General features: G+C 41.7%; 1 protein-coding gene across 9 annotated transcripts in view; it reads right to left on the reverse strand.

The window, feature by feature from the left end:
* The window catches only part of PPFIA1 (PTPRF interacting protein alpha 1), a 63,621-nt gene extending 40,831 nt beyond the window's left edge, over positions 1-22,790 (reverse strand). For 4 of the 9 annotated variants that reach the window (XM_079991325.1, XM_079991327.1, XM_079991324.1 and 1 more), the window contains exons 1-4: positions 21,585-22,789; positions 19,968-20,231; positions 3,868-3,969; positions 1,281-1,445 (exon numbers count right to left, since the gene is read on the reverse strand). In XM_079991325.1, coding sequence (XP_079847451.1) covers positions 1,281-1,445; positions 3,868-3,969; positions 19,968-20,231 — 531 coding nt within the window. In that variant the 5' untranslated portion in view covers positions 21,585-22,789. Of the gene's footprint in view, positions 1-1,280; positions 1,446-3,867; positions 3,970-19,967; positions 20,232-21,584 lie in introns of all 9 variants that reach the window. The other 5 variants (XR_013842580.1, XM_079991326.1, XM_079991329.1 and 2 more) reach the window with 3 other exon arrangements.
* Between the last annotated feature and the right edge of the window lie 1,941 nt (positions 22,791-24,731).

Below are 24,731 nucleotides of genomic sequence, written 5' to 3' on the forward strand. Positions count from 1 at the left end.
ACCTACAATCCCTACACCACATCTAAAGTCTTACTCCATGAGCAAATTTCTGCTCACAATCCTTACAATCAAAGCCACCGTCCATGGCTTTTCTACTAATGAAATATTTGCTTAAAGACCAGGTGTGCCATTTGATGTTAGTCATACGCAGAGTAGATTAATTTAAATAAATGAACTTGTTTATTGATTTGAGTAAGATTGCTTACTCAAAAGGCTAAATGCCCAGAACTTCCCAAAAGAAAGAGATGGAAGCTACTGAACAGAATACTGTTCTCTATGAAATGGGAAATAAGGGCACAGTTCAACCAAAGTTAAGGATAAGCCTCTTCTGAAGTCACTGGGACTTCAACTGCAAATTTCACAAAGCCTGTCCATACTGTTTGATGGACAGTCATATAGTCATACTGAACTGGATCCATAGAAAAAACACACAGGAGGCAACTGGATGAATTCCCTGCCTCCCCGTCTCCCTCATGACCCCACTGTTTTCAGTGATCCCCTTTCCCCTCAGCCCCCTACATCACAGCCCACCTTTTCAGAAGGGTGTCCCAACCCTCAGAAGGGAAAGAAGTCAGGAAGGGGACTTGAAGAAGCTAAGCTCTCTCTTGCATTACAGCATATACGTCTAACAGTATTAGGCTAAGCTGGCCCCTCTGCTCTTACCACTTCTTCTTTTTCCTATATCACAATTTAAAAGTGGCACAGATCCCACCCACCACCCAAATGCACTAAAGTGTTTTGATTTCCTGTCTCTTCCCCTATGCACATACCAAAAGCTGGGGAAAAGGGAGGAAGAAACAGAATGAAGCAAAAAGGGGGACGAAGAGTTGAACTAAACGGATGAAAGGGGACTGGGAAGGCACCATAATAAAAGATTGTCGTACTCCAATTTGACATTGCCACCACTTTCCTGGCATCTATATTTTGGAGTAGACAGCAGTACTATCAAGCTTCAGCTGAACAAAAGTAGAAGGCAAATATGATTTTCATTTTTTCTGTTTGTTTTACCAAGGGGACTGCCTCAGAAGACCAATTCAATGGCTGACACCTGCTTAGAAAGGTAAGCTAGTTATAACAAGGTAAACTTACAAAGGTAAGCTAGTTATTACCAAGACAAACAAGTTTTACAAGTCAGCCAGCTATTTTTTCCACTTGCATTTATTACTTACATGAGTAATTTTGAACGACAGACTGTTTTTACACTAATGCGCTTAATTAGTTTGCCATAACCATTTATTATACATTTCTCAAATAATAAACAATGCACTCAGTACATTTACCTTTTCATCAAGGGCTTTGTGGTGTTCAAATAGGGATTTTAGTGCTTTGAGAACTTCTACTTCACTAGAAACGCCTGCTGGAGATTGAGCCTGTCTCTTTACTACAGTCATTCTAAGAGATCGCTCATGCCGGGAGACAAGACATTCCAAATGCTCTAACAGCAGCTGAAAAATAACCAAAATTTAGATGAGGAAGACAGATGAATTCCATTCTAAGCATCTGAAGAGAAACGCTATGCTATTGTTTGAAAATAAAATCATGATGCAATGTGTACCCCAAACCCGCAATGATGGATTGTTTATGACCACATGAGTTACAGAATTATGTTTGTCTTAAAAATGATCTCTTTTAACTTTGACTGCCTGAAAAATTGTGTAGCCCAGAAAGTTTCATAGCAAATTCAACTGAGGAAAAAACCATGTACTTTGCTAACCAAAAAAAAAAAAAAATAGGAAGACATTTTCAAAAGTTTTCTTTTTTCCTCAAGTCAGAAAAATAATCTGCCAGCAATTTATTTTTACATATATCAAGGCTCTCTTGTAATCTCAGCCTTTATAGAGATTCCTTTAATAGCCAGGGAAGCTTCTCACTAAGGATAAAACTACACAATCTACCTCTACATGTCTTATATCCTCACCACTTCAAATCCACTGAAATGCTTAGCCTTTCCTAAGAACTGCCCTCCCTAGCTGCTTTCCTCCTTGCAGAGGTCCCAGATCCATCCATAGCAAGTTAATTGCAAAAGTCTCCTACAGAATGATAAATCACCTGCAGTGTTTTTAGCTGAGATCCAATAAGTTACTTAACTAGTGACAACAGCAAATTTGAGCATCATTTATAATTGTATTAAGCAGAATTGCTATGCAGTGTTTTTCACAAAGGATACAGAGTTCAGCATTATGAGAATTTAAGCTCCCATGTAAAACTGGCTAACCCATGGTCCTTCAGCTGTTGCTAGACTGCCTTCCCCAACCTGGTTCAAAGAGGCCAATTCCCTCTTATCTGCAATATACTATATCCTCCCACCAACACACACACACACCATTCCAGAAGTTGCAGAAGCCACTGAGAATAGTTCCCTGTTAGGCCATATGGGATTTTTATCCCTACTCCCTTTTAGTTTACAAATATACTCCTGAATACTGGGAATTTCCCCAAATAGACAGGAACTGCTACTGTGTTTTTAGATGGCTCTGTCTTGCTGCTAAATTTGCTGGTGTGGTATTGCCCTAATTTGATGAAATAAAGAATGACAAAATTACCCAAAAGGTCAAAAGATGATTCCTAAGATCTTGAGCAGTTATACATTTCATTTGGAAATCCAATGACACTTAAAAAAAAAAAATTCCTTACACAGCTGAATCACAAATGCTCTAATTATACTATTATTACCATACTGAAACATAAGTGGGTTAATCCTACATAACTAGAAAGATTCAATGGCAAGTAATCAACTACTGGCACTGACTACCAAATATAAATTCAAGCTGATTCTCAAAACTATGCCTGGAGGAGTAAAGATGATGAGATCTCCAAGAGCTACCAGTCCAAACATGCAAGCTTTTGGTTGCACTCCTGGGGATTTCCAGAACTCAGTAAAACAGTACGTTTAGCTAATAATGTTATATCCGAAGCTTACGATGGGCAATACTGGCAAGAAATCATACCTGGTGGCAATTTATGATTATGATTTCATTCTGAAACTCTTAAGTTCAGCATTCAGAAAAATACATTTGACTAGTAAGGACAAATTCATACTTTATCACACAGGAGTCATATTTGCTGCATTAACACCAAAATTCACTGTGTGGAATATGTAGGTACAAAAGGAAGATATCCATTCCCACACATGTAGTAGGCATGCACCCATGAGCCACTCTACTACATTTCCCAGCATAAATTCATACAGTCATACCTTGGATCCCGAATGCCTTGTGAGTCGAACGTTTTGGCTCCTGAACGCCGCAAACCCGGAAGTGAGTGTTCCGGTTTGCGAACGTTCTTTGGAACCCGAACATCCAACGTGGCTTCCGCAGCTTCTGCTTGGCTGGAGCTTCCTGCAGCCAACTGGAAGCAGCACCTTGGTTTCCAAATGTTTTGGAAGTCAAACGGACTTCCGGAACGGATTCCGTTTGACTTCCAAGGTACCACTGTACTGGGTTAGTCTGCATGCAACACCAGGCAATAACACTGTTTGGTCATCCTTGGGCTGTTAATACTTCCTCTTCCACAAACATACTCACAACTCATTTACTAACTTCCTGGTTTGCAGCATTTTTAGCTCAATACAGCTTGCATATAACATTGTTATACACATTGCCCTATTAGTGCAATCTGTGGCTTATCTGATTTTGATTTGATGGTTGCATATTTATATAATTTATTTATTTATTTATTCATTCATTCATTCATTTTTTCAAGCCTTGCACATCCCAAACATACATGTCACACAGAAGCACCATATTCAGAAAGGTAAGAGCATAGCTTAAGGTTCTATCCATTCACTTCCCCCTTTAATTTAAAAAGCAAAGTCAAAAGCAACATTGTATGCAATAGCAACAAAATGATATCAGATAATTAACTAACCCTTGTATTATTTCGTTCTGCTTTCAGTTCTGCAATTTCTTCTTCCCTTTCAAGGAGTTGTTCTCTGCAAACATTAAGTTCTTTAGTAAGTGCCGCAAACTCCTAGAATCGAAGCAAACAAGAATGAATTCATTATTAATACATCCAAACAAATGAATTACATGTTAGGCAACAAATAAAAGCAAAGCAGCATTATGCTAAGGCAATCCTACTCTCACCTCTTCTACCAACTTCAGTTTTTATAGAATGGTAGAATATTAATGCTAGTAATAAAATTAGCAAATTAGTCCTCCTGTCTCCCACCACCGAGCAAAATGAATTTCCCACCTGCTACTACACCATTCTGTTCCATTTAATAGCCCTGCTCAGTGCATCTTGCATTGCCATTACATTTCAGGGCAGGCCTACCCATTCCATCTCCACTGCCTGTCTGCAAAACTCAGCTATAGGTTTTCCACTTTAAAGCAGGCTGAGACTGCTAGCAAAGAAGCCATTCACTATTCACTTAAGTACAATCCCCCAAACTCACTTCCAGATGGAAGCACAGTCTAGGAGTCCTTGCTAGGTAGAGAGGAAAAAAAGCACCCAGAAAGAGAAGGATTAACAATTGACCTTCTTGCCCACTTCTAAGCCACTGGAAGTCACACCTTCCTCGCCTTGATTTATGGTAGAGAAACATCTCCTGAGTTTTAAAGACAACTGGTGGAAACAGAATGTGTGTTCTACCCTATGTTTGTTGTCAGGAGTCCATGTCATCAAACACCTGCCAAGGTTATTGCCTCAGCAAGCTTTCTGATCCAGTTCTGCTCCTCCTTGCTGTTGCTGCACAGCCATCAATGAGCAAGCAGTGACAAGAGGAAGAGGAGTGATCTCCACTTCACCTTGTCCACTCTCTCATGCTAGCTATCTAGACTGGACCAGAAGAAAGAGGGTTAGTGTACGAGCAACAGTAACTGAAGGCCAGAAGAAGTATCCCCACTTGGGGGATCTTGCTCAAAGATCTACCAAAACCAGAAAAGGACAAGCGCTACACTTACAACAAAAATTGGCCGCACGTTGTAAATCTTGCCTTCTCTTATTATGGTCATAGTTAGGCTTGCAATGGATTGTCTTAGGAAAAATAATTTCCTAGCCCTAAGTTGGGGGGGGGGGTGTCTAAGGATCATATTTTAGGAGAATAATGGGCAAACCTGGAGACAAAGGTGTGTGTGGTCCAAGGCAAAAGTGGGTAGAATAATGGATATGCCTCTTAACCTTTGTACAATAAGATAGCTCCCAGCCACACAGAAGCCAGGGGTTTCTAAATGCACCCACCTGCCTCAAGGAGGGTATGAAGGAAGACTGGTGAGAGTTGCAGCCCATGGAGAGTTCCAAGGTCCAAGGGCCACGTAAAGGGTGGGGTGGGGTTGGAGGCTCACATTCAGCAGCTGGGCTTGAGGTTTCCACCTCTCTTTTAGAATAGGGATGTATCCTATATTGCCGTTTCAGTCGCACCACAGACTTCTGATTGCATAACAGAACACTGAAGATCAAGAAGGTAATCAGGAAAGCATTTGTGGAGCTCATTCAGCTATCCTATGTAGAAAGTTTATATAACAAGGCTGATCTTTACTGCTGTACAGGTGGTGGCCTTCCATTCTAACTGAGGTTATAAAGGATTTAGCTCATGCCCCTACTTCCAAGATATTTCTTGTCTATAGTCTAGCTTTCAGATTCAGCTGGACTCCCCCTTGTTATTTTTGTTGAATAGTTCAGGATTTTTTTGTTTTTGTTTCAGAAGGCTTCTGTTCCAACTAAGTAGATAATGTTTCTATCTAATGACCATTTTATCTGCTCAGTTTGTCTCTCTTGTACTTTAAATGGCTATTTTATTAAGTGTTATTATATTCTATAGATGACCTTAACTGCGGCAAGCTGCAAGGGTGGGGTGTACATATACATTCCATCTGTGTGAATATATGGCCTGTCACTTTAATATAGAAAACATTAACACACATTCCCTAAAATTTACAAATACCAATTTGGATGACAATGCTTCTTAGACTTAGATGTACTTTCATCAAAGTAGTACGACCACATTATTTAACAAACATTTTATGACAGGGTTAGCCTCCAAGTGTTGTTGAATTACAACTTCCATCACCCTGATCATTGGCGAAATACTCTGCCAATAGTGATTCAGCAGGCACCTTTTGTGACAACTTTTAAATGCATGCTTGGGGGGGGGGGGGTTGTAAATTTTTTCTTGTTTTTTTTTTAAATTGCTTAGTAACATAACATTATTATATATATTCTATAAAACAAAGAATACAAAACAACTTTTAAATGCATGCTGAAAATTTTCTATTCTGCCAGGCCCACATAGGCAGTTTGAATACATCTTTCCACAATGCTTAATTGATGTCTGTTTTTAACTTTTTAATATGGTTTATATTGTAGAGTTTTATGTTTTACTGTTCTAAACTGCTTTGATTTTTTTAAAAAAAATGACATACTGGTATATAAACATTTTTTATAAATAAAGAAAATCTAACCAAAGATGCATGCATCTTTTTAGTATGTACCATATTTTTCGCTCTATAGGACACACTTTTTCCCCTACAAAAATTAAGGGGAAATGTGTGTGCGTCCTATAGAGCGAATGCAGGCTGCGTGGCTAAGCCCAAAGCCAGAACAGGGAGACAGAGCACTGAGGAGCACTCCGTCTCGCTGTTCTAGCTTTCGGGTGGCTGCACAAAGCCTCCGCAGGGCAGCGGGGTGCCTTCACCCCACTGCCCTGCAGAGGCTACGAAGGCTGTACAAAGGTGGGGGGAAGGCTGCAACGCTTCCCCCCACCGCCAGCCCCACAAGCTCGGGGGGCAGTGGGAAGGTGGCGTGCCCCACCTGGTCTATGGGGCTGGCGGAGGGGGAAAGCAGCGGTTTCCCCCGCCAAACCCAAAGAGCAGGTCGAAAGGAACTCCCACTGGGCTCCGGAGGCTTTGGGTGAACGCACCCTGAATGCACAGAATGCACCTTGTTTTAGAGGGGGAGAACAAGAAAAAAAAAATCTCCCCCTCTTTGCGCAGCGCCCCTTCAGTGAAGCGGCAGGAGAAATGGAAGGGGCTCAGTTTCTCCTACAGCTTTGCTGAAGGGGCGCTGAGCAGAGAGGGGGAGAATTTTTTTTCCTGTTCTCCCCCTCCTATGGTCCAGTGCGTCCTATGGTCCTGTGCGTCCTATAGAGCAAAAAATACGGTATATGTTACGAGCAGAAAACAATGAAACATGCATTTTTTAAAAAATCTAGAATCTAAGATTATAAAAGCCTTTTGACTAAATTTAAAAGTCACGCATGCTTTCCCTTCTTTTGTGTTACTTTATACCATTCATTTTGCATCTAGAATGGGAGACTCATAAGCAGCCACATTTAATCTGCACCTTTGATCTGGTATCTGCTGGAGGAAACCCCTTCCATGAGTGCAAGGGGGCTAACTATATTATACTCCCCCTAACGTTTAATACACTAGCAAATTAACAACAATATACTTTGACCCTAAAGCTTCTCTAGTGACATATGAACAAGCTATAAAAGTGTAACAAGAACTTGGATGGAAATGCCATTCTGTCAAGCATTTGAATAGAATGCAACTCAAAGCAATATTTTCTTTTCAATGTATTTCAAAACACTTATGTTGCCAGCTAGGCAACAATGCTTCTTATGATGACTAAAAACAAATTATTGTAATGTTTTCAGCAATAAACCACATCCTGTGTTGTATATTTCATATATGCACATGTAAGATCATTTACAGGAGCGTTTAAAGATGCATAGCCAGTTATAAGCACACGCAAGATCATTTACAATAGTAGATTTCCTTAGCTTAACTGAGGTGATTGTCAAGCTTCAATAGATCTTCTTTAGAAATGTTAGTGTTCTATTATGAAACTGCAGGTCCAAAGTTAACTGACTGAATGAAACACATTTTGAGTGAAATCTAAAATATATTTCCTTAATTTGACTGATGTGGGGACATAATACAGAATAAGTTGAGGAATGTGCAGGTAAAAATATTTAACTCGATTAAATTTCTTTATATCTAAAGAGTGGGACTCGTTTCTTCATCTTTCTGACTGAATTTTTTATGAGTATTTATGGCAACTACTTTAAACGTTCTTCATTCTTGGTATCTTGGAAATTGGGTTTTAGGATTACTGAAACTGTAGTACTCTGTAACTAAAGCATTACAACACTTCTGGATACAAATGTTTTTTCCAGTACAAAAGCTTGGTATACATTACTGGAAAATGACAGCACTACTAGATGAATGATCTTAAATTAGCTTCCCACCACTTTCTGACGCCATATTGGAGACAGTCATCTGTCCAAGGGTACTTCTTGGATTTACACCAGATGCAAACAGTAGAACCATGTGTCATTCTACTGCTTGCAGATGCTTTGCATATTTTTATTCAATTAGACTTCTGACTTTATCTTTACAGATAAAAATAAGCATATCTCATGAACTATTTTGAGAACACAAAGATATCAATTACTTATTTTTAAAAATGGACTCTTTCAAAATGAACAGCAAAAAACATACTGTAGAACAGTTGAAATACTGTTGTGCATACAAATTAGATAATTCCAGGAAGCATCACATAATCAAACATGCTTTCCCACAACACATTCCAGCTATAACACAGGCCAAAGTTGCTGCTAGGGTAGGATTGACACACTGGACAACTGACAGTCTATTTCAGGGGTAGGCAACCTAAGGCCCATGGGCTGGATGTGGCCCAATCGCCTTCTCAATCCAGCCCATGGACGGTCCAGGAATCAGCGTGTTTTTACATTAATAGAATGTGTCCTTTTATTTTAAATGCATCTCTGGGTTATTTGTGGGGCACAGGAATTCATTTTTTTCTTCAAAATATAGTCCGGCCCACCGCATGGTCTGAGGGATGGTGGACCAGCCCATGGCTGAAAAAGGTTGCTGACCCCTGCCCTATTTGATACCAGTCAAATATTATCAAATATGCAAAAAATGTCACTGTTTGGATGTCAGCTGACCTTTTGTATTTCACTATGCTGTCCTGTGATAGCAAAGGGAGCACAGCCTCTAGCATTCAAAGACTCAGCGGCAAACCCAGTAGCACAGCAAATCTTTTCCCACTACCTACTATAACATTACAGTGGTACCTCGGGTTACAGACGCTTCAGGTTACAGACTCCGCTAACCCAGAAATAGTACCTCAGGTTAAGAACTTTGCTTCAGGATGAGAACAGAAATCGCACAGCGGTAGCACGGCGGCAGTGGGAGGCCCCATTAGCTAAAGTGGTACCTCAGGTTAAGAACAGTTTCAGCTTAAGAATGGACCTCCAGAATGAATTAAGTTCTTAACCCGAGGTACCACTGTATAGTACATTCAAACAAGAACACAAACAGTTATTACTACCTAGAGCAGAGGTTCCTAATTAGCTGATTACAGAGGACCCCCTTTTTTCAAAAGCCAAGCCTCGGACTCCCTACTTTTGAAAATTTTGATAACTCTATGGTAGTTACCTCTGCAAAGCAATTTTCTGAACAAAATGTGGGTAGCCCCTAATAAGCAAAGGATTTTAGTTACACTAAAAAACAGACTAAGGCTGAGCGATATCTGGTTTTCAACATTGTGATATATCAGCAGCATTTTCAACATTGCAGTATTCTGATATATCATGATGTATGAAATTGGAGATTCCAGGCGTGAGGATGAGGGAAGGAGCAGCCGCAGAGATCAAGCCGTTGTCCATGGGGCAGCCAGCAGTGACAGCCAGTGAAGATGCATATCCACTGTGCCTGCTACTGCTTTCCTGCTGACTGAGAAACACTGTTTCACCTCAGTGCCAGGGGATGGTAGTGCCACGGTGCCTTGAAGTGAGGGTGATCAGCTGCCCTGGTCTCCCTCAACGTGAGGGAAGGCAGTTCAGATCAGCGGTGCCTTGAAACCGGCTTCCCTGCTCTCCCTCGCACGATAAGCAATATATTGCTGCATATTGCTGGGTCAAAATTGTTATCGTGGTGTGATTTCAAAAATGTTTTGGCCAATATATTGAAAAAATGCACAAAATGACAAAAAACTAGTTGGGGGGGGGAGGCAAGGGATAGGACCATGGACCCTCCTTTTTGGAAACCACTGACTTAGAGGATAGAGTATAAGGCTAGGAACAGGGGCACTTGCATTTAAACCTTGACTCAGGCATTACTCATTCAGCAATCACATGCTCAACCTAACCTATACCATAGATTTTTTCCAACTATTAAACTAACAGGACAGTGGGAGGTCCATATACACTACCCTGAGCCCTGTTAATGTCATAGTTTCACAGTAACAGCTACAGTGGTACCTCAGGTTAAGAACTGAATTCATCCTGGAGGTCCATTCTTAACCTGAAACTGTTCTTAACCTGAGGTACCACTTTAGCTAATGGAGCCTCCTGCTGCCGCTGTAATTTCTGTTCTCACCCTGAAGCAAAGTTCTTAACCCGAGGTACTATTTCTGGTTAGTGGAGTCTGTAACCTGAAGCATCTGTAACCTGAGGTACCACTGTATTTGGTTTTTGTAATTAACATAGCTATCTAACCTGTTGGTGATTATCTTCTTTGCTCCCATGTTAATGCCTTTTAAAAAACCAAAACAAAACATTGTTTGGCAATACAATTGTTTGTTTGTTAAACCTGTTTTAAAAACCCCAGTCAATTGATCAACAGAAAACCTCTTGTTCTATTTGATGGCCAGAGGTATCGTCTCAAAAATCCTCTCACCACTGCAAATAGAAAACTATTGGAAAACTTACTAAAAAATGCCTGTGGCAACTACATTTTTCCTTATGAATGCGTTCTAGAAACAAGTATGCTTTACATATTCTAGTGGCCTACATTTGACTTTTCAGCACCAAGAGTTCTGAATTTCTCATTAAGCTTTTTCTCCACAGTTCCCCTCAGTGAAATCGAATGGTCCTGGGGCCCATGGAGAAAAGTATGCCAGGATTTCACAATAGAAACATTCACTCTCCTATAGTGTGTTTTGGTTGGCAGCTGATCTTGTAAGGCTGTAGGCATTTATCTGCAGTACTTGTGAGCAGGGAACTTTCCCTAAATCACAGCTCTGCTCAATGCACACTGCAAAGTAAAATATACATATTAAATGAAATACCTAGGACTTCTATTTCAACAAATTCTGAGTAGGAAAAAAACAACAACAGCCCACCTAATTTTCAATGATTCTTTGAAGTAGTTAAAAGCATTTCACTCCTAACTGACAAAACTGGAATTAACTGTTCTGGGATAGCACTTGTCATTCGCTCATGATACCTTTTCTACCCCCTGTGCTAGTTGTTTAAGATTCTTTTTTCAGATTTCACTAGAATTCTGCATTTTTGCTGAGCCATCACAATTAAAAGGCAATAACCATTATATGCACATTGAAGACTAAATTATTTTGAGGTAAATGTTGCTGAACTATAAGCTTCTTTAAGCAAGAACATTTTTTTTGCATTTTGTGGAATGCCAAGCACACACTGTTCAATACAGTAATGCTAGCTGGCACTCTGGAATTAAACTTTCGGACATTCTGCAGATTTAACACTAGCCAAATACAAAAATAATAATTAAAAAATGCAGTGTTTAAGTGCTTGCTGGTATGTCTAGCTACTTTTGATGTAGCTCCTTGTTTCTAGCTATCCTAGGTAATGCCCACTATCAAGCACATAAAAAATTAGACATCTACAGGAAGAACAGAGCAGCTAACATGACACTTTGGGACAAAGAACAGACAAAGGATTCTAGTGCTACTTCTAAAGTTGTGTTAATACAACAATTAAGTTTATTTAAACTACGTTAAACAAAACTTGCTTCCCAAAAACAACAGGCAGAAGAAGGATGGCAACTAAAATACTTTAATGACTTACAAGCTGCTCATGAACTGTTCCAAAGTGCAAAAAATAAGAGTCATCACTTTGAGAGAGGAAGAAGATCTAGAATTCTGCTACAGGGTTATGCAATATCAGGAATTTGTGATCAGGAGGTTGGTTACATGTTTTATTGATGTTTTCAGTGTCTGGGGACGCAGAATTAAGAATACCTTGTCCTAGCTGTTTTTTCACAAAAGAGCCATACAACTTTGCCAGTGATAGTAGCTTTCAATGCATGATGACATTCTAAATCGGGTGCAAACCAATTACATTTTACTGGGAAATGTGCTTTAAATATTGCAATTAGGTGTTGACACAGATAACATCTGAAAGTCTTCAAATTACTGAAAGAACTTGGCCACCCTGTAAGTTGTAAACTCCCATCTGCATTTACAGCTTTCAAGTTCATTACTGCTTAGAATGCAAATGCATTTCGTAACCTCCAACTTCATAAACAAGAATTTAGCCACCTCTTTCATGGCAGTTCAAAATGTACTCAATTTAGCATCCCTGTATACTTGCAAGCAAGAAAATTTTCAGCACGAACAGTTCCTGAAACAATCTGTGTAATTATTTGGAGGTGTAAGGTTTAGACTGCGTTCATCACTATAATCATTTTTATCTCCAACATCTAATATAATGTAATACCTACAATAGCTAGAATAAATGTTGTGTTTAAACTTCTTTCCCTATTTGGCCCAGTGCTTCGCAAAACTACTGATGGCAGAGCCACTTCTTTCCCCCTCTCCTAGAATTAGAACACTTTACATTTGCACCCTAAGAAAATATTATGTTTTAGAGAAGGGGTGGACAACTTGTTGCTCTCCATACATGTTGTTGGACTACATCCTATATCTGCCCCAGCCAGCATAGCAAATGTTGACAAATGATTAAATTGCAATTCATCAACAGCTGGTGGCCCATTCATTACAGATAGTTAAGAGCAAGAATTATACACCATCAATGGAACTGTCTTTACACATTTCTGCATGACTCACTGTTCTGGGATTATCACCTAACTAGAAGGAGCCATGCCTAGAACAGTGACTCATGCAGAAACTTAATAGAAAGCCTCCTCTAAGTCTGAGCAATTATGCTGCTTCACTACATTGGGAGGTGTTGAATTGGCCAAATGCATTTAGAACCAATGTCAGGATTACATGACCTGTGGAGGCCAAATGGAAGGAGGCAAGACTATTTGCAGTCAATTTTGCAAAGATGAAATAGGGAACTGAATATGCCATTGGGTTCTTTAGGCTTAAAAGAATATTTAATTTCTCATAGCGCAAAAACTTGCTTCTCATAGCACACTACTAGGCCCTGGCACCACTGGCGGACCTAAATTTTGGGGGCCCTAACGCTTGAACCAATATGGGGGTCCCTTCAAAACCAGCCACAAGGTCTGGGTAACCACTGTTATCTTCTTCAATTGAGATGTTCCATGACAGATCACCACACCTTTACAACATCTGTGCCACTGACTTTCAAACTTTGAGATTGTTGTAATATATACAACACAAAATTGAGTCATGAGACTCAAATTGGGTCTACTAGACCCCATTTTTTTAAAGCAATGTGGACTAAAGTCACTTCAGGGCCTCCTCTGGGATTAGGGGCCCTGAAGCTTAAGCTTCATTAGTTTCATAGTAGATCGACCCCTGCCTGGCACTGTGGGAATTACTGCTCTACCCTCATGAACAACATCTGCATGTACCATGAATGTAAGAAGAGATATGCTGGATCAGGCCAAAGAGCCGTTTAATCCAGCATCCTGTTTCCACAGTGGCCAATCAGATATCTATGGGATTCCTGCAATCAGGACATGAGTACAACAGCACTCTCTCACATGCTCTCAAGCAACTGGGATTCAGAGGCATACAGTCTCCGATACTGGAAACAAAATAAAAAAATTCCTTCCAGTAGCACCTTAAAGACCAACTAAGTTAGTTCTTGGCATGCACACGAAAGCTCATACCAAGAACTAACTTAGTTGGTCTTTAAGGTGCTACTGGAAGGAATTTTTTTATTTTGTTTTGACTATGTCAGACCAACACGGCTACCTATCTGTATCCGATACTGGAGGTAGTGAACAGCTATTGTGATCAGGAGCCACCAATAGTCTTCCCCTTTGTGAATTTGCCAGCATTTATTTTAAAGCCAGGCAAGTTGGTGGCCATTACTACATCCTGTGGGGGCTTACCTGTGCAATGTGTCAGGGGTGTGGAACCTTTGGCCCTCCAGATGTTGCTGAACTTAAATTCATTTCATCCCTCCCTGGTCATCAGCCATGTTTACTGGGGCTGGTGGGAGTTGAAGTTCAGCAACATATAGAGGGCCAAAGGTTCCCCACTCCTGCACTACATGAAGCACTAACTACATCCTTTTGCCTGTCCTGATTCTTTATCAGGTTCCATACTAAAAAGACCCAAATGTTGTAACTTTTCTTTGTAGGGGAGTTGCTCCAGCCTCTTAAGAATGTGGATTACTCATCAACAGTGGGAGAGGCCCACACCTGTGTGAAAAGATTTTTCCTCTTCAAGAAACAAAACAGTGTATTCCATATCTCTTTCTAATTGTGTTATTTAACAACACCTGTAATGCAAAAGCATACCACATGGCCATAGAGAAGTTTACAAGTTTTAGAGAGCTCAATTCATGCTGCCCTGAGCCATCATGAAAGAACACAGGCAGGGACCGATTCTAGAAGCAGGCAAAACATTTCTAGGCTGTAGCACATTGATACCACAGAGGAGCTTCAGCACGCTCACTGCTTAGCTGGCATAGTGTATGCCTAAATAGAGAAATTTTGGGGTACTTGTTGATGGCTGTGGACAGAAAAGTCTTCTTTCCTATCAGAACTTGTGTAGGTAAGGGAAGAATATGCCTAAACATTAAAAGGATCTATGCCACAGAGGCTAATCCTAAACGAGTTCCTACATTTAAAAGCTTGCTTGCTGTGATTCAACCTTTATCCAGGGTACAAAAATTCACAGCAAAGCCTAGTTGGAGAAATTCTAAATCAAACAAATCAATCAAATTCTGGAAAAAAACAGCTTAACTATTTAAAAGAAGACTACACTGGAAGCTTACACTAAGAAACTTTTTCAGTATTTTAGAATATATTAGAGGTTAATAGCTATTTGGACAAATGTATTGCATGTTCGGCACTACAGTATTAGAATAACATGAAGGGACACTGATACAAGGGCATTCAAGTCTTTTACATTTTAACATTCTTTTCTGCAGAGTTCATGTTATGTGTCACAAGCAAATCACTATAATTAGTCGTGTAACAGCAATTATGACCATTTCTTTTACAACAACTTAATCAGTACTGCTTGAGATTACTCATCCTGCAGGCCTATAAAGAAGTGCAACTCTCTATGCCTGCAATTTAAAAACTGTTTCACTAATTCCAAAGCCTATTTTAGTAACTGCATGTTGAGGAAAAAAATAATTTTCTTGATTTTTCATTCACTTGTAAGCAGGTCCATGCAGGGAGGTGCAGCCGGGTACACTTGCCCTAGGCCTCCGAGGTCTAAACCAGCCAGGAGGCCCCGTCAGGGACTATCTGCTTTTTTCGTTTGAGTTGATAACTTTATTCTAACAAGACTCCTGCCCCTGGCCTCCAACAACCTCTGCTTGTAAGTACAGGTGCACAAATACACCATGTGTTGTAGATTAAATAAATATGTATTTAGTTGTGAAGTGTATCATTGTAGAGCCAAACACATAAAAACTATTTAACACTAACTTTCATGCACTAACCAACAATAACACATACCCCCAATATCATACCTATGTATTCAATACATATTAGATTTGCACTTAATTTCAAGAGGTAATGGGTACTGTTTTAGTTGTTGCCATTTTTTATTTTGGTAGTCAGTTATTTTGCTTGTTTAGCTGTATGTGATTATGAAAACATGTAGTCTTTAGGCACCGAGAACCAAGTTAGATAAGTTGCCTCAAGTTTCCCTCGTGTCGTTTTCCTCTATATATTAAAGAAACGAATAGCTGAGTATCCAAACAACATGACACATTGTCCAGGTTAAAATTAGACATGTGAATTTGATTCACCCATCAACTTATTTCCTAGGCTTTAAGCAGCATTCAAAATTCCCATCGTTCTAAGCATTTTGAGACAAGGAATTTCATTAGCATGAGCAGTTTCTGAGCTCTGAGCACAGTACTGTGCCTAAGATTTCAGATTAAAGCTGCAGATTGGAAGGAAAGGAGGGCCTTTTTCTGTTGCCCCACTTCCTGCCACTCTCTGAAAACTGGAGAAGAGACCGTCTTAAGAATATTTGGGGGGCAGGCAGGGGAAACACTCTACATGGGGCTGCCCTTGAGACTGACCCAGAAACTCCAGCGGGTGCAGAATGCTGCAGCGAGACTCCTTACAGGGTCCTCGCAGTGGGATCACATGCACCCGGTGCTATACCAGCAGCACTGGCTCCTGGTGGAGTACAGGATCATATTTAAGGTGCTGGTTTTAACCTTTAAAGCCCTATACAGCCTAGGACCCTCATACGTATGGGACGGGCTCTCCTGGTATGTCCCACGGAGGACCTTACGGTCTTCAAACAAAAACATCTTGGAGGTCCCAGGCCACAGGGAGGTTAGGCTGGCCTCAACCAGAGCCAGGGCTTTTTCAGCTGTGGCCCCAATCTGGTGGAACGCTCTGTCACAAGAGACTAGGGCCCTGCAGGACTTGACATCTTTCCACAGGGCTGGCAAGACAGAGCTGTTCCACCAGGCCTTTGGCCAAAGCACAGCCTGACCCCCTCCTTTGGTAATCCTCATAAAACTCTAGCCCAATGGTTGCCATTAATTTGATTTTGAATTGATTTTAGAATGAATTGGTTTTAGAATGCTGTATTACTTTTACTGTTGTTAGCCGCTCTGAGCCTGGCTTCACCTGGGGAGGGCGGAATATAAATAAAATTTTATTATTATTACTATTATTATTATTTGTTTTTTGAAGTCTTCAGATGAGGACTAGACCATATGGGAAATGAATATAAGATTTCAGTTGCAGTTCATTCATTTTCAGCTTGTATTCTTGTTATAAAAAGTGTGCCTAGACATTCCATTGTTGCACCCATAATCTAGGTTTAAGGTGCCATTTAGCTCCTAGGTTTCATAACTCAGTTTCTAATACTGGCTTTAAGAATAACTTTTGAAAAGAATGGCCACAAATTAGTCTGGAGAAGCATTTCCATTCTTGTCGTCAAGCATTTTAAAAACATGCTTGCCTTTAAGACTGAGGCACTGTTTGTGCGTGGTTCCCTAGACTGGATGGATAGTAGGTTGCCTGCTCTTGATGGGGTTACACTCCCTCTGAAGGAGGGAGGAACCAATAGGATTGCTTCTCTACATCTTCAACTTTCATTAAGCCAACCATATGGACATCCAAAGAAGTCCAAATGCTAGAGTCTAGCAAACAATATATCAAAATTCTCAGTGTAATGCTATTTATTTATGAAAGTTATCCCTACACTAGGGATGAGGAACCTGAGGTTGTCTATATGTTAATGGACTCCAACTCCATTTGCCCTTGCCAGCATGACCAATGGTCAGGGATGACACATAGTTGCAACCCAGTATTGTGGAGAGCCTCAGGTTCCCCATCTCTGCTTTAAATAAAGTTGTTCTAACAATCTCTACAGCAAGCAAGAATGCCAAGTGGCTTCACCATGTTCAGACTTTCAATATAATCAGGCTCTAGGTTTGATTTTCAGTATTTAGTTAGCATCAGTGAAACTGGTTTTGAGACCCTTTGTTACACTGATCTACAGGGACTATTTACTTTCTTATCTGATCCAACATAAGGAAAAACTATTTCTGTTTTCTTGCTTTTCTTGTGGTGTTTTTGAGTGCTGATTATTTTAGATCGTAATGATGTATAATTTGTTCCATGTCCAATGGAGTACAAGTGTTAGTCTCTTAAAACAAAAACAGAGTCCTGTTGCATCTTTAAGACAAATAAGTCCACAAAAACTTATGTCAGAATAAATTACTTCATCTTTAAGGTGCCACAAGACTGTTTGTTAAACATATTACTGTAATCTCATGCCAATTATTAGAGAGGTATTGTCTTATGCAGTAGAATCAACTTGTAGCATACTTGACAAGAGGCTGGCTATAGTTGGGCAACTTGCTTCTTTATTTACATATATACAAACAAAAATAAAATCCTATTGTTTCTCTCCCCTGGCAGTCTCCAAAGTAACTTCTTAAACTGATACACCCTCCCCCCTCTCCCCCCCCCAAACATATCCCTGTGGGAGAGAAAGCCTTAAATATCCTCTTCTAACAATTACATATAACAAATGCATTGTGTTCTCATTTAAGACTACAGCCAAAATAAGGAGCTTTTCTCTGCAGACTCTGCATTCCATTAAAGCTCAACACATATGTCAGTATTTAAGTGGCAGCTTAAAAAAACACACACCAAATAATCTGAGGAGACTTAATACAGAAGCAGCACAAGGGCAACAAGTAGTTAACCAGATCCAAATCTCAGAAGTAAGTATGATGGTTCAGTTAAGAAAGGAACATAAGAAACTTTTTAATGGGAAGGGCTATAGCTCAGCAGCAGAGAAGAGAACATGCTTTGCATGCAAAAGAGCCCAGGTTCAATCCCTAGTATCACAAGCCATTTAGGGGTCCCACCCGAACAATTATCCATCTAGCGTAGTATTGTTGACAATAACTGCCAGTGGCTCTCCATGGTTTCAGACAAGGGTTTCTCCTTGTACTACCTGGAGATACCGGGACTGAATATGGGACCTTTTGCATGTACTCTATGGTTTGAATCCCCGCAACAGGGTGAGCTCCCATTGTTCGGTCCCAGCTCCTGCCAACCTAGCAGTTCGAAAGCACGTCAAAGTGCAAGTAGATAAATAGGTACTGCTCCGGCAGAAAGGTAAATGGCGCTGCTCTGGTTTCGCCAGAAGCGGCTTGCCACATGACCCGGAAATACTGTCTGCAGACAAACGTCGGCTCCCTCGGTTAGTAAAGTGAGATGAGTGATGCAACCCCAGAGTCGTTCGCGACTGGACTTGACATGTCAGGGGTCCTTTACCTTTTTATTAAAGATCAATCATCTGCTGCTATTTCTCCTGGCATTAACTGGAGGGATTCTATATTACAGAAGTCTTAAATTTATTGTATGCCAGCAACTGACTGAGTCAACTACATCTGGTGACCACAGACTTGATCCAAAACCCCACTGCACTCTGATGCTCACATATCCTGGAACCAGTAACTCTTACAGGTAGGTTGAGCTTTTTCTTTATCAGGAGAAAGAAAGGGATACCCTAGCACTTGAGTGGCTCACTATTTTGCTAGAGAGCCTAACAGAATAGTGTCTGGCAGCTGCTGTTAATAGGATAGCCCAGCCTCTGACAGGAGAAAAGGACACAAAGGGTGCAGGGGTGAGGCCATAATGTTTTCTGATCTATAGAAACCTGACTGCAAACTATGACTGCTGCTACAGCTCTCTCCTGGCACAGAGAATGATCAAGATGACAATTTCTTAATATGGAGAAGAATAGTGGTTCACTATGTTTGACACCTCTAGATTCTCCCTCTCCCACTCTCTCCCCTCCTAAGAAATAATAGGGGCACAACCAGAATTGTAGTTTTTTTTTAATTTATAAGCCCTCCAGTTGCTGCTCAGATTCTATATGTGCTTAATTCCACCTCTAAAGATGAACCCTAGATATCTTTAAGAGTAAAGCAATTCACCTTTAATGCCAATCAATTCTGTCAATTTACACTACAACACCACCACTCTACTTACACTACTACAAACCTTACAGAAAAGGTTTGCTTATTATAGCCTTAGAAATCTTGCTGGCCACCTTGATTACAAACTGTTACTTCTAAAAAAGCTAAAAAGCCACCTAAAGCTAAATTTGCAAGGTTCTGAGAGTCTATCCTGCAACAACAGTGCAGTATGAAGCAACCTTCAAAGTTTTCCTGCTCACATTAAACTTTTTGTCTCATATTTCCTATATTATTTCACTAAGCAAAGGAAAAAATCATGCTATGGGCTCTTTAAAGTGTTTCATTTAACTCACATGTTAATTCCTGAAGACAGTGATCTAAAGTTTAATGATATCAAAGTTTGCTTGTTTATATATATATTTTAAAAACATACCTGTGGCAGTGCAGTATTAAGCTGTCGTTGTAGAGAATCCCTTTCATGACCAACTTCATGCAGTTTACCCTGTGTTAATGCTAGTGTCTCTTGAGTCTCTCGCAGTGTGTCCAAAAGGCGATCTCGTTCCTCCAACATGGATACCATTAATTGCTCGAAATGGGAATCAGCATCTGACTGTAGGGGGGAACCTGAACCATGGCTTCCACTTCCCCCTGAGGGAATCTCTGCCTCACTGATAGTTGGCATCACCTCGCACATCATCTTGAAATGAAATTTAAGACTTATTTAGTTATAGCATTAACATGGCAAAAAATACAAATCCAGAGTAACAGAGCTTCCCCAGAGTAACAATGGTCTTCCCCAATGACATAAAGTACCCCACAACCTCTTTAACTTATCTGAATGTAGCAGTGGAGGTTTGTTAGCAGTGTCTTTACAACTGTGTCACGTCAAATGACGTTTAGGAGCTAAGTATAAAACAAATATGTATTACTAGTAATAACTGCTAACACAATACCTCATTTTCTAACTTGCTACTCCTAACAAGATTCTTATGCTACATTACCTATAACCTGACAAAACCAAATGCCTTTAAAGTCCTCAGATTCACTTAGCACAATTGTTCAACACACTTTATCCTGTTGAAGTTACAGTATTAGAGGCAAAGGGGTGAATCACCCACATATTTGTGGGTGAGATTAGGAAATCTAATCTGCATTGCAAGTATAGAACCACAGGCAGTAGTTATTAAGCAATGTAAATGCAATGATTTAAAGAACATGCATCCTATCCTGTAACTGGTACAAAACTTAAAAGCAAGCTTATGATGCATATAAATCAAAGATCTACAGTAGAACTACAATCAATTATATGGAAAAATAGGTACCCCCAGGTTCTTAAAACTGTCCTCTGCCCTCATGAAAGCTAGCTAGGTTTTACTGTCTATATGAGCTTATTATTGTAGCTGCACAATCTCCATTACAGAAATTTGTTGCCATTAAAGTAGCATTAGAGCCTTTTTGCAGTTGGATGCCGCCATCAATTAATACAAAAAGCAGCCCCATGAACAAGCAGAAGATCAAAGCACTAACAGCAATACAGCATCACTGGACCCTACAATGCATCACAAAAAGCCACCATGGGAACAAAATACAAAAGCATCAAAGCACATGTTAAACTATTTTAATAATAGTGACTGTATAGCTCTTTAAGTTTTAATATGTATGTGGACATATACACTTCAGTACAGCATTACAAAAAGTACAAAAAAACTGAGTAAATGTGTCTGTTCCCTGACAAAACTGAACAGCTAACTTTCTATTAAAGCCAACCAAATTAAGCAGTTCATCTAATAAAGTCCTTTATCCTTCCTTAGATGTTCATAAAGACTGAGCTAAACATAAGCAAGCAATTTTCTCAAGGGCTATGAAATGGGACCAATTCCACTCCCCATACGTTTATGATTATATAATATAATGAAAAACTTCATTTATAATTCTTAGGCATTAATCAACATAATCAAAGTGGAATGTATGTAGTTACTTTTCTCTTAGTTATCTCATGTTTTATAGCTGCTAACTAAAATAATTTATAAGCTTCCATTGTTTCATTTACCTTGGTCGGTGAACAAAAAAGGCTTTGCCAGAGGCTAAAATTTTCCAGCAATATCAGCTCTTTTCAGCAACTCGGCATGATTTCCAAAAACATTTCAAATGGTAGAGCAGCCATCCAGCTTGACTACAAAATCCATTCATTAAATAATCCTTGAACCGCAAACGAGGATAAATAATCTTGCTTGGAAAAGGAGATGGTCCAACAGGAGCAACAGCAGCAGCAGCAGCAAGATAGTATCGTCCTCTGGGGGTAAAGAAACAGATACGGAACAACCCAGTCTTCAAGCAAGCTCCCTACCTATCTAATCCTGGCTTACAAAAAAAGCCAGGTTAGGAGAAGCATGTGGCCAAAAAAAAAAAGGGCCAACTGTTTTCAGTGCTTCTAGGCCGACAATCAATCAACAGTGCACAGTATACAAAGCTCACTTTAGGTCACGATGGCGCTACATAAAAAAACCCGAAGATACAAAAAAAGTTGGGAGAACTTCTCTATTCCCACAGGAGCTGGGAGGGCGCTCCTCCAATCCGCCTCTCGTTAGGCAGAGCAGGAACTTTTCCTTCTTTCAGCTTCTCGGGTCTCTTGTCCCGCATTTATAATTCCTCTTAAGCGGGTTGTTGGTTGTTTTCTTCCAGAGAGAGGCGGCGGTGGGTGGCGGCGTGAGCGGTGGGGAAGCTTCAAGGGGGCGCAGAAGCCGTTCTGGGCATCTTCCCTGGAAGTTAAATAAAGGGGGGAGCAGCCCCAATCCTTAATCCCCACCCAAAGTGTAGAAATTGGATGGAGAAGCCAATAAAACGCAGAAGCGGCTGAAAAGTTGGGAGTGGGTGGGGGGCGGGGAGTCCGAAGTTGAGCTGCTTCTCCTCGGAGGTTCCCCCCTCACCAGGAGGAAGAAGAGGGGGCGGGAAGGTGGGGCTTCGCTTCCCTTCCCCGGAGGCCTCGGCGGAGAGAGGCGAGCGCCCCTCACCCTCGAGCCCGGCCTTCCCACCCGCAGGTCGCTCCGCCTCCTCCTGCCGCCACCTCCGCATCCGAGGTGGCCACGGCGGCGGCGGCGGCGCTGCTGCTGCTCTCTCGGCGCTCCTCCGTCCCGCGGCGGCGGCCTCTGGCCCGGTGGGGTCCCGCTGGTGGAGCCGAGGAGAAGCTGAGCGAGTCCGGCTGCCGCTGCTGCCTCCCAAGCCGGGCCCTCAGCCGCCGCCGCCGCCGCCGCCTCCTCCTCCTCCTGCTCCGCGCCGCCGCCGCCGCCGCCGTTCAGAGTTTCGTCGCCGCCTCCCGCCGCTCCCGGCAGCCTCCGCGGCTCCTGCACACAACAGTGCGTGGCCCACAATGCACCGCGCGTCAAGGACTGGGCCGCTGCCTCGCGTCCTTCTCTCCCGCCCCGGAGCCCAGGGGCTGCGGGTTCGAGACTCCGCCACGGGGAACCCCGCGATGGGGATCAAATCACGCGCTTTTGTACTGTTGTGAGGGATGTTTATGGGGGCTACAAGTGGGATTGGGGAGAACTTCTCTCTCTCTCTCTCCCGCGGAGGGAAGGGGAGACCAAGGCTGCAAATCCTGGGCACGTTTACCCGCGAGTAAGCCCCGTGGAACGCAGTGCTGTCTTGCTCCCTAAATGAAGGGGCGTAAGGCTGCGCTGCCTCTTCCCCCTGCCATCATCACCTGGGGGCCCCGGGGCTGCTTTCCGTTGCCTCTTGCCTCTCGCCCTGCCAGCAGTGTTCTTCCCCTTGTGAGCTGGAGGCGCAAGGCCGGCCCCGGGGGTGGGGAGGAGGAGGGACTGCTGGCAGGCATCTGGTGCAAGGATGGAAAAGAAAACATACCTCCTCGCAGGGGTTTCTGAGGGCTTAGCTGCAGGGGATTAACATTTTTGTGAAGAGGGTGGGGGAAGGGAACTGCCCCGGTTAATGAGTTACACAGTGAGCAATGCTCAGCTGCTTCTGTTTCTGTCGTGTTCCTTGGGCCGGGGGTCGGTTGCTCGGATCCTGGATTTTAATATGTCACGTCTGCAGCTGTTACACGTGCATTTGCAACAATCTAGGAAGAATTCAGGATTAACGATTAGGCATTCCTCCACTGGAAGCGGAAGTAAAGCCTACTGAATTTAGTGAGATTTCTGAATAAATATGCATGGGGTTGGCCTGTGTGTTGTACTCCAACACACTGAGCCTCTTGGACTTGCCGATCCGAAGGTCAGCCGTTCGAATCCCCACGATGGGGTGAGCTCCTGTTGCTCTGTCCCAGCTCCTATCAACCTAGCAGTTCGAAAGTGCACCAGTGTAAGTAGATAAATAGGTACTGCTGTGACAGAAAGGTAAACGGCCGGTGTTTTCGTGCATTCCGGTTTCCATCAGGGTGTTTCATTGCACCAAAAGCGGTTTAGTCATGCTGGCCACATGACCCAGAAATTTTCTGTGGATAAACGCCAGCTCCCTCAGCCTGAAAGCAAGCTGAGCACGCCTCTGACTGGACCTAACTGTCCAGGGGTCCTTTACCTTTACCTTTTTACTCCAACCAGTAGTTTATGGCTGCTCAGGAGTCACCAACCTTCTTGGGCCCATGGGTACACATACAAACCAAATAAACTGTTGAGGCACTGCACACATGCCACAACCAAAGCCAGGAGGACAGCACAGCAGTACCTCATCTCAGATGCCAATATTTTTCTGTGCCTTCACATTTGAGAAACTTTCTAGAAACATTATTCTTTACCTATTTCATGAAAGGACAATTGTAAAAGGAAAAAGAGACCTTCACACGTGCATCATAGGAGCATTCATAGGTTTAAAGAGCATGTGAGACGGACATACTCATTTGATTGTCTGACCTATCTCCCTCCATCTCTGGATGGCAGTGAAACCAAGTTCCCATCACTGCCCCAAAGAAGAGGAAACGGCAAACAAGCAGGAGCTCTTCTTTGCAGCAATCACTTCTCACTTCTTTGTCCACTCTCTTGGGAGAGAGCAGTGACAAAATAGTACTAGTGGCCTTTCCACAGTGAGACAAGGTTTTTCTGTTGACAGCCCAAGGCGCCCTCCCCGCAAACAACAACATTCTGGAGCTGGCGTCCATAAAACAGAGAAGTTGCTATGGAAAGGGTTTTATAAGAGTGGATTATTTGAAAGCCACTGAGATAAATGAGCAGAAAGATGTCAAGAATAT

This window comes from Podarcis cretensis, assembly GCF_951804945.1.
Source record: "Podarcis cretensis genome assembly, chromosome: 1".
Taxonomy (NCBI): Eukaryota; Metazoa; Chordata; class Lepidosauria; order Squamata; family Lacertidae; genus Podarcis; species Podarcis cretensis.